Here is a 10,926-nt window from a genome sequence, read left to right as displayed (position 1 = left end):
CATTGTTAGAAACAAGTAGAATATTGCATAAATGCTTGACACAGATATTTTAATTAGTGAGTCAGTTCCTTAAATCAATAACCTGCAGTCATGGGCAGCCTACTGGGAACCCTTTTCTAAAATAAATTTGATGATAATAGCTCACACACATGGCTCATTTTTTTAATGAAAGTTTGGAGGAGTATTTGGAATGCACATAAATTTGACAATTGAAAATGGATCCTTTCCCCACTGGAAATTCTTCATCGTAGATAAATTAATTAATGATGTTTGTCTGAAGATGACTGAAGTTTATGAGAAGCTTCAGAAGACTGCATTTCTCTTGTGTAGAAAAAAAAAATCAAATTACTTTATCCTATATTCTTCATGCAAAAAAAAAAAAAAATAGAAAAAAAGTTGTATTAGGAAAGCAGCAGCTGTAAACTTTATTACTTAAGTCAAATCAGATATAGGTATAGATATAGGTAGTTCTGCTGAAGAAATACTGGCAAGTTATTCTGGAAGCAACTAGCATAAAAGTTAGGTTAAGGTGGGGTGTGAGGTTAGTGGTTAATCTCCAAGCGTTGCAGCTGTCACGCTCTGCTGAACTGCGCACACTCATTCCTGCTTGCAGTCTTTGCTGATTAATTACGGCTCAAAGCTTGCAGTGCCCCATCCACTGCCGGGCTCCCCAGCCCTGCCGAGGGGCACCGCTTTATGGGGCACCACCGCTGGGGCCGCAGCAAAGCCTAAGAGCATCCCTAAGGATGACAACGAAGTCATGGCCCAAGGAATGTCTGGACAGTGCCCTTAGTCACACGGTTTAGCTTTACGTGCTCCTACATGGAGCAGGGCACTGAAGATCCTTATGGGTCCCTTCCAAATTGAGCTGCCCCAGGATTGTATGGGCGGGCAGGCGGTGCCGCGGGGCTGTGCGGGGCAGGACGCCGCGGGCAGGCGGTGCCACGGGGCTGTGCGGGGCAGGACGCCGCGGGAGGCTGAATGCAGGCGGTGCCGCGGGAGGCTGAATGCAGGCGGTGCCGCGGAAGGCTGAATGCAGGCGGTGCCGCGGGGCTGTGCGGGGCAGGACGCCGCGGGAGGCTGAATGCAGGCGGTGCCGCGGAAGGCTGAATGCAGGCGGTGCCGCGGAAGGCTGAATGCAGGCGGTGCCGCGGGGCTGTGCGGGGCAGGACGCCGCGGGAGGCGGCGGGCCCACAGCAGGACCCGGCACCGCCTCCCTCAGCCCGCGCCGCCCGCCGCCTCTATGGTTCGCTCCCGCCGGGCGCATGCGCCGCGCCGGCCGGCTCCACATCGGCGGAAGGGCGAACGGAGCCCGGTGGGGCGATGGCCGGCGCGGGCAGGGAGGAGCTGGGTGAGGCGACCCGAGCCGCGCTGCCCGGCGGGGGCGGCGGGATGGCGGCTGGCTGCGCGGCGGGGAGGAGGGGGCGTGAGCGCCGGGACCGGCTGGGCGCCCGCTGCCCCCCTCCGCTTCAGGAGAGATGGTTCGGCCCACCGGGGATGCGCTGCGGCGCTCGGCGCACCGAGGCGGGCGGGATGAACCATCCCACCTGGGGTGGGGGTGGGCGCTGCGCTGCGGTGTCTCCGCCTCGGCGGCGGGGGCTGCGCTGCCGGGGCAATGCGGGGCGGCAGGAGCCGCTCCCCCGGGCCTCAGGCGCACCTGCCTGGCGCTCGGTTCTTAGCGAAGTCATGGTCTCCTTTGGAGTTCATGGAAATACGTTCGCATTGCATCGTTAGGTGATGCATTTATTTGCCCTGAAAGACTGGGTTAGGGTTTGCCGGGGCGTATGTGTGTTTATATATTAGCGTTATTGTATTTATTGCATTTACAGTGTATTAATCTTTCCGCCTAGATGTTAAATCTCTTAGTTTTTCTGTCCATGAATGGACGAATTAGCACATAGTAGGTTTATTTATAAAGTATAGTTGTGGCTGGGCTGGACACATGGAAGATCTCGTCTCAGAGCTGTGTTTCCAGAATCACAGACTGGGTCAGGCTGGAAGGGACCACAGTGGGTTCATGAGTGGGTTCATGTGGTCTGACCTCCGTGCTCCAGCAGGGCCATTCTAGAGCTCATGGCACAGGATTGCATCCAAATGGTTTTCGAGTGTCTCCGGAGAGGAGCGGTCCACAGCCTCTCTGGGTTCCGTGTTCAGTGCACAGTCACCCACACTGTAAAGAAGTTCTTCATATTCAACGGGAACTTCTTGTGCATCAGTTTCTGTCCATTGTCTCGTGTCCTAGTGGTCGGCACCCCTGAGCAGAGCCTGGCTCCATCCTCTTTAAATACCTACCTTTATTGATGAGGTCTCCTCTCAACTGCCTCTTCTTGAGGCTGAATGAGCCCATCTCCCTCAGCCTTGCTTCATAAGAGAGATGCTTTGGTCCCCCAGTCATCCTTGTTCCCCTGCTGGAAATTTGAGGATTGCAGTTCCACTGTAATCTGCAGATTTTGCCCTGTCCTGTGGCAATGATAGGACTTGGAAGACATGCTTCAAATTTTGTTGTCCCCAGTGCTGATCCATCTTGTGTCAAGAGATTGTTACTTTGGAGGAAAGGTTGCAGAAAGAAAATTTAGAGCTTTTTTCTTTTTTTCCCCCAGAAGTTCACACATTGGACAGTTTTTCTGTCAGAACCCATAGAAACAGGATTTTCTATGGTATTAACTGTTTAAAAATGCAGTTCCACACCTGGTAAGAATTCCAAAATCTTTTGCATGGTTCAGTGCTATTGAATACTTAATAAAACTGAAATCTTGCCAAAGCATTATCACTTAAGAGTGTGTTAACTGTAGAAATGTGTGGCTTGGTCTAGACAGGATAGGGGATTATTTAAGACTAGTGTCTGTCCAAATAAATGATCCATTGTGGGTTGGGGTGATATTGCTCCTCTGTAAGTGTGTAACAGCTATGCAGACCTGTGTGCACTTTGGTTTAAGAACTCCAAGTGTCCCTATTTTATGAGCCTTCTGGATCCAACAGTTATGACGCAAAAGCAAACAGCTCCTCCTGCTTATTGAGGGGCGTTAATGCCTTTCAACATTTGCTTAGAAATAACCATTTGCAAGATTAATACAGTCTATCACAAAGCTGAATAAATCTACTTTATTAAGTTACAGTCTATAATGAAGAGAAATAAATGACCTGATATTTATTTTCCAAAGTAAAATAAAAAGGGATTCAAATAACTGCACAAAGCATAGCTTGGATTTCTTGACAAACAAACACAACAAAAGCTGATGCTCACTTTTACTATTTTGGAAAATGTAATTATTAGTATTTAGCAGTAATTTTTAAAACCAGATGAAATTTTCCTTTTCAATTTTCAAACAAAATAATATATTTTATTTGAGCATTTTGTTTGTTTGTTTTTATGTCTGTTATATTCAACAGGAGTAGCTGTAGTGGAAAATATAAAGGGAGCTTGCTTGTGTATGGTTTAATGGGGGTTATCTGTTACTTTCCCCTTGAGCTAGGAAAATTTACAAAGGTTTATCTATCTGGGCCAGCATGCCTCTAGCAGTACAATTCATAGCCACTTTGTCTTGCTCTTTAATTTCTTTGGAGGTGGTGGAAGCATGTGACTTAGCTGATCATGTGTGCTTTGTGGCCAAAGCTGTACTGTACAGTGAGATGTCTTCTGGAGAAGTGCTGGGAGGGTTATTTCTAGGCTAAATTACCTAAATATCAAAACAGCCATTTCCTTCTGTGGTTGAGGGAGTAACTGAGCATTACTTTGAAAATAATTAGTCACAATGCCTTCTTTGTAATTAAATTTGTCTTGAGAGGCCCTATTCTGAATGCTGAATTGAAAAGTCTCCGCAGCACAGAGGTAATACACGGATCATCTGGCAACCGAACGCAGTTGCTGGGATCACTGAGCTTCTCCTGTTGTCGCAGGTGTGGTTGCTGCCAGATATAAATGTTTCTTCTGTGTTAACGCTGCAGTGAAGACTCCTTCAATTTGTCTTCTTGTTCATAGATTCAGTCACTAACTTTGTCCCATAAGAGCAACCAGTCCTGGTTGGTGACAGAAGCTCTGGGTATACCCCCAGGATCATAAATATGACTTTTCATAGCCTGTGGGAAAATATTAGCATAAACCTGCATTTTAGGCTAGTGTAAAAATGTTGTAGTGCTGATTTTCTCTTTTATGGAGAAGTCAAAACAGATGCTTGCTAAATTTAATCTTTATCCCAATTACAGAGACATTGGGTCACCCTCTATTTAATAAACACAGTTCACAATTTGTGAATCTTGGGCAGTGTTTCTGGCCCTGTGGGCATGTTCTTGTGTAGAAGCTGACTGAGCCGTGAAGTATGTGCAAGACCTCCTCTGCCTAGGGGTTTTTGCTGAGCACTTAATATATGTGTGAAGTGGTGCTCCAAAAGACCTGTGTGTTCCCTCTGCCATAAAGGAATAAAACCAGTTGATGCAAACAATGCTATGCTATATCCTATCCCCCAAATCTTTATATGCTTGTATGTCAAATCCAGTTCATTCCATTTGCTGACACTGACTTCAAAAACTTGGAGGGAAAAAAAAAAACCAAAGCAAATGAAAACCGGACCATATTGTTAAATTGGATTTGGAAAAGGGGTTTCCAAGATGAGTTTGCCTGGGGTGTGACCTTCTCCAAAGGAACATTAGAAGATCATGGCTTTTATTTTTAATATCTCCTTTAGGTTGCTGTGCCCACCTGGCAAGCTGCTTCATTATTTTGTCACTGTTTCTTCCATAAAATGAAAATGATGGAGATCGGTTTTATCCCCTGTGGTGCTGAGTGGTTCAGTTAAATTTGGAAGTATTAATTTCTTGAGCAATATAGAAAAATTAACTAAAGTTCTTGGTGAAAATTAATTTCTGTGCGGAACTTTTGAACTAGAGGGTTTCTTCCATGTGCTCGAAAAGCTTGAGAGTTAAGTAAACTTAGTGACAGTCAAAAGTTTCTTTGGCAGTATGTCCATAAGTGTTGGCAAGATGCTGGCAAATTCCAGGGGATAGAAAAGTACACATGAAGACACAATACAGAATAGTAGTCATAACAATTTTAACACTATGGATTTAATCTCTCTGTGTTACTGGGAGCTGATTAGTGATTGAAATTTGGGTCTTTGAGGATACAGTGTTGACATTTATGCATGATTACAGTGTCATGTGTAGCTGTAATGAATCAGAGATTTATCTCTCCAGTGGCTTAACGAATTAGTTTCAACATTGCAGTGATAATGCTGGGAGACATTGAAATTCACTTTGTGTTGCCTTGGTTGAGAGTAGCAGTACTTGCAGAGCTTTTTGGCACTCTGCTTGCATGGGTGTTCGCAGAAAAAAACAGAAACAATGTCAGTTTCATTAACTATTAAATACAATCAGAAGACAGCATTTGATCTGAAAATATTTTTGTTGTGGAACAAGGAGAAAAGAAAATCATATTGGGACAGGAAGGACAGGGCTGAAAATTGGCAGGTGTTTTGTCTAAGTGAAAACAAAAGGGTGTGCAGAAAGAAGTTTCCTTATTCTTAGTTGTGCTGACTAATAATAATGCAAAATTTTCAATTTGTTCTGTGGCTGAGTGCTGGGTTGGATTATTCATAGTGTGTTTGGATGCAGCCATGACAGCTTGGTGGAGCATGGATCTAATGTTGGCTAAGGTGTGCTCTGCACCATGTGCTTTGTGAGAGCAGCCAGACAATCTCTGATTCAGGTATGATATGTATATGCTGTTCTTGTGCTGCAGTTCAAGACTGTATTTAAATTGCACATATTGAGCCTTTGTAGAAAGGAATCAAAGTAAATGTGGGGGTATTCAGTGCCAGGTTTCTGGCAGTGGCTGTGAATGTTCCAGAATAATTAATTTCAGACTAGATCCAAGTATGGAAAGCTCAAGCTGTTTTGTCTCATGTGCCTTAGACTACAGGTTTGGACCCACTGAATGTGGATCTTACGCAAACCTGGATGTCACTGTGGGTGTGGCCTATGGGACACAGCCACAGTATTCCAATAGTAGAGATCTATTATCAAATGAAAACCTATGCTTAGAAAATTGCACAATCCAAACCTCCCATTAATGTATCAATACTATTACTGTTAATGGGTTCACATATTTAGGCCAAAACTCTACATCAGTCATGGGATGAAGGAGGAATGATGAGGAAAAGAAGCAATTCAAGAGCATTTTTATGACTAGGATAGAGACCAGATAGCATTCTTGGAATGTTATATAATGCAGTATTTCAGAGGAACCTGTAGCAAGTCATAACCTGTGTAGCTATGACAATGTGAGTTGCTGTAGCCTGTGTTTTAAAACTTCTAATGGAATTTATTCTCAAATGCATTATTACATTAGAATAGGAACAGTGAACTCCCAGGCTTCGTGTGCATATTGGAAATTGATATTCTTGTGTCTAACTTAAGCCATTTCTGAGAAAGTGGGTAAATGAGGCAGTGGGACAGTAAAAATAACAATAACCCTGAGATGACTAGATGGCTTTAAGCATGGACATGACTTTTCAGAAGAAAAATAGCTTGTGTTATGAAAATTTTTATTACTTGAAAGATGAGGGGAATGCTTGGGTTTATCTAAATCTATTTTTAAAGGGCTACCTTTGTGATCAGAAGATGGGTCAGGAAGTCAGGAGACAAAGTAAAATGGGATGTGTAAATAAAGTTCAGAGTCTTCTGTGTGTCATTTGGCTGCATGGTAAACAGTGTAGATGTACATATATACCAAACATTCCAGTCACAAGTTGCAATGAAAGAAGAAAATTTTACTTTTCTCCCTTGGCTGAGCAGTTGCTGATACTCATGAAAGCTGTTGGTCCTGTGGGTCATGCTGGTCCCCTGCTACTGCTAAATAAGAGCCTGACTTGCTGCAAGTTGTCATTATTGGTTAGCATTATGAAGAACATCCTACAAAATGGAGACAAAACTGGAAAATTAATTTAAATATTATCTTTTTATATGTTGTCGAATTTCATGTGATCACAGATTTGCATATTTGTAGTTTGGCTTGTTCCTTCAGATTGTTAGTTTAGAATCAATACTTTAAAGAATGAAAATCGTCTCACTAAGTGAAACTTCCTGCTCCTTCTGATCGCTGGGGAGGCAAACATTTACTCCAGAACTAGAGTATGCAGGTCTTTGTGAGCATCAAATGACCCCAGCAGGGACTCAGAGCTAAGGGGGGGATGGCCGTGGCATCCTCAAGAGCTGGTCAGCACAGTGCTGTGGAAGCAGAGGGAAGGAACTCTGGTCATCCTTCTTTTGATCAATTCGTAGACTGTGGGCCATGTAAAGAAATGTGGTGAAGTCCACCCTGACTTATATAATTAGAATATCACTGAGTGTAGATTTGCTTTACAGTGTACTTTCTGGTTGAGTCTCAGACCTCTGATTTTTGCCTTTGGCTGGGCATCTTTGCTTCTGCCAAGTACTTTCATTACTGGCTTTCAGCTTTTCAGACATGAAATTTTGACAGCCCTTTGGTGTTTTCAAGAGAGTTTGAGATATATGATTTAATTTTAATGACTTGGATAAGCTGCCTTCTGCTTTGTGGAATTTTTACAGTTCTACAGTTTTTCTTTAGAAATTGTTTAGCATTGGCCTCAGTGCTCTGTTGGTGGGTTAGACATCTCCAAGGCTTAAAGATTTGTTTAATAGCTGTAGTGGGTTGACCCTGGCTGGATTCTGGGTGTCCACAAAAGCTACTTTAGCACTTCCCTCCTTAGCTGGAGAAAATATAAAAAATGCTTGTATGTGGTTTGAGGAAAGGACAGGGAGAGATCTCTTGCCAATGATAGTCATAGGCAAAGCGGACTTGGGTAATTCATTTAATTTCTTATCAGTCAAATAAGAGCAGGGTAATGAGAAATAAGAGTAAATCTTAAAAAACCTCCTACCCATCTCTCCATTCCTCCCAGGTTCAACTTCACTCACAATTTTTCTACTTCCTCCCCTCCAGTGGTGCAGAGAGATGGGGCATGGGGACTGTGGTCAGTTTACCACATTATTTATTCTGCTTCTTTCTCCTCAGTGGGAGAACTCCTCATACTCTTTCCATGTTCCAGTGTGGAGCATGTTTCCATGTTCCTCTCCCATGGAGAAAGTCTTCTGGAAAATGCTCCATTGTGGGTCCCCATGGGGTGACAAACATGCCAGCAAACCTGCTCCAAACTTAGACTCTTCTCTCCATGTGGCCACAGGTCCTCAGCCAGGAAGTCTGCTCCAGTATGGGGTTCCCTTGAGGAAACAGCTTTCTTTGGACATCCACCTGCTCTGGCATGGGGTCCTCCAGGGGCTGCAGGTGGATCTCTGCTGCACCATGGACCTCCATGGGCTGCAGGGCACAGCTGCCTCACCATGGGCTGCACCAGGGGCTGCAGGGGAATCTCAGCTCTGGCACCTGGAGCACCTCCTGCCCATCCTTTGCGCTGACCTTGGTGTCTGCAGGGCTGTTCCTGTGACATATTCTCAGTCTACTCTCCAGCTGTAGCTGCTCAGCAGGCTTTTATTCCCCTTCTGAACTATGTCATTGCAGAGGTGCTGCCACCATCACTGGTGGGCTTGGATTTGTCCCACAGCAGATCTATCCTGGGAGCAGCTGGCATTGGCTCTGTTCATGTGGGGGATGCTTCCTGCAGCTTCTCAGTGAAGCCACTCCTGTAGCCCCATTACTACTAAAACCCTGATATGAAATGGCTGTTTTGTAATGCAAATGTAAATGTAGTGTGGTTTGTTTGTTTTGTTTTAATACAAAATGTTAACATTACTCTTTTTTTTTTGGAAGTTATGGAACTTGAGACTTATTCAACATATGAATGGATACTGTGGTAGGCAACTGTAGGGTAAATAATCTTTTTGCTCTTGGCAGGATTTGCTTTGCTTAACTGTAGTAATTTAAAATGGTTATAATTTCATCAACATTAAACTGGCATAAGATGTTAGTTTTGCCTAAAAGGCAACTTTGTTCACTACTGACTGCTTGCTGTTACTCGGTGCTGTTACTTAGCTGGAATTTTATGCCAGTTTAAAAGGTTCAGGGAATTGCAGCTTTCAAAGCATGTGACCTGATTCCTGTATTTTGGTTCTTTCTTCAATGAATGGAGATACTTTCTGTAGTACCGTCTTGGCACTCTGAGTGCAGACTTTAATTCTGAAGTAGCTACTAGTGTTTAAGATGAATCTCACCGTTTTGTAATGATGGATGACTTTTCTGTTTTGCTTTATGTTGCAGTAGCTCGCAAAGTGATTTAAAACAGTGACATTTTCATGATAGAAATCTGCTTTTCTTAATGAAAAACTGTGGTGTTTGGCAATAATGATAATAATAGTAATAATGATGATGATGATGATGATGATGATGATGGTGTGTCACTTTTAAGAGAGAGAATATCCTGCACAAACTTGTGCTTAAATCATCTTTGTAGTTAGGAACATGTTAAAACCTCGTAATATGGGAAGTGTGAATCATGTCTTCTGAACTGTAAGCTTGTTTCTAATGCTAATGCTAATGTAGTGTTAACTCTGTTGTACAGGCATGGAAGTAATGAAGCCTTTAATTGATGAAGAAGATTCAGATGGCATCTCAGATGAAGAGCATGAAAGTACTTTCCTGCCAGTTAAGACGCACTACCAGCTTGATCATGAAGAAGGCATTACGTATGTGTTAATCCTAAGTATCAGCTTGTTCAGATTTCTTGCCTCTGGCTTGTTTCTTACAAGCAGTTTTCTGAACTCTGAAGGGGTCTTCTTGCACATGCAGAACAATTTTGTGGTTATACATAAGGACTTTGCATAATTCTCCCAAAAATCAGCCCATTTTGAGTAGGTTCTCACTTCTTTTGAAGCTAACAATGTACTGGCTGTAAAATATTTCAAGGTTCCTATTTGTAAAGTGATGAGACTACTCAAAGTCCAAGCACTGTTTAAAAAAGATTTTGGGAGACTCTGGAAATATATCTGTTTTGAAAGTTTAATTAGAAAAGCTTGTAAATGTTTTGGGTTTTTTTTCCTTTGGATAAAGCTTTGGCTGACAGAATTGTGATTTGTAGCTGATGATTACTTTGAAGGTTATAGGTTTTAAAATAACATTGATAAAACTTAGTAATTTTGACTCTGAGGCAAAAGAACTATGAAATTGCTGAGGAATTAACATCTCACAAGCTGGAGTAAAGAACTGAAGATCAGACTTGTGTGTTCTATTTGAGGGTGCTCACATGTAAGTATGAATAAAAACATTATTTGAATTTGCTGCACTTCCTTTAAAATAGCTGGACTACTGTAAATTTTAAGTTGAAACTTGCAATTTATCATTTTATTATAAAGGGTGAGGTTTTGTTTTTGCCCTCTACCCCATCCATGTGTACTTCTAATGTAACATTTTATCCTCAGGTTTATACAAACACTGACTCACCTCCTCAAGGGAAACATTGGAACCGGGCTTCTTGGTCTTCCACTTGCAATAAAAAACGCTGGCATTGTGGTAAGAATTCTTTTTTACTAGACTAGAAAAATCATCTAGAAAGATGTACAGATACATGTTCTGAAAAACGAAAATCTCAATGCTTCTTATTTGCCATATTGATAGAGTTGTGTAGTTTCTTGTCTTTAAATTGGGGAAATCAGTACTGAAGATTAAGATTTTATTGTTTTAAAGGAAGTTACTTCGTCACCCTGAAGACTTCATTGCATGAGTTGTATTTTTACATAGCCGAAGTATTTTTCTGGTCCAAACAAAAAGTTTGTCAGAAAAAAAGAAATATATTGATTTACTCAGACTCCTGTGATGTCACATGGGAATTGTTTCTATAGGGTTGTCTTATCTTTGTACAGACTTCTCTAGAGATAGATTGTATGTGCTAGGATGAAGCATGAACTTGTTAAATCGATCTAGTGTTTCTGCAGAAATAGGGTATAGTCCAGGTTGTTTAT

At 42.5% G+C, this 10,926-nt stretch overlaps 1 protein-coding gene across 1 annotated transcript in view; it reads left to right on the top strand.

The window, feature by feature from the left end:
• Positions 1-792: 792 nt before the first annotated feature.
• Positions 793-10,926, top strand: part of SLC36A4 (solute carrier family 36 member 4) — an 88,387-nt gene continuing 78,253 nt past the window's right edge. Inside the window, 5 exon segments of the mRNA XM_030269316.4 lie at positions 793-895; positions 1,040-1,265; positions 1,268-1,351; positions 9,531-9,654; positions 10,387-10,477. Coding sequence (XP_030125176.4) covers positions 1,085-1,265; positions 1,268-1,351; positions 9,531-9,654; positions 10,387-10,477 — 480 coding nt within the window. The 5' untranslated portion in view covers positions 793-895; positions 1,040-1,084.

This window comes from Taeniopygia guttata, chromosome 1 (assembly GCF_048771995.1).
Source record: "Taeniopygia guttata chromosome 1, bTaeGut7.mat, whole genome shotgun sequence".
Taxonomy (NCBI): Eukaryota; Metazoa; Chordata; class Aves; order Passeriformes; family Estrildidae; genus Taeniopygia; species Taeniopygia guttata.
The sequence above is the reverse complement of the archived record's forward strand: the minus strand, read 5'-3'. Positions and strand labels throughout refer to the sequence as shown.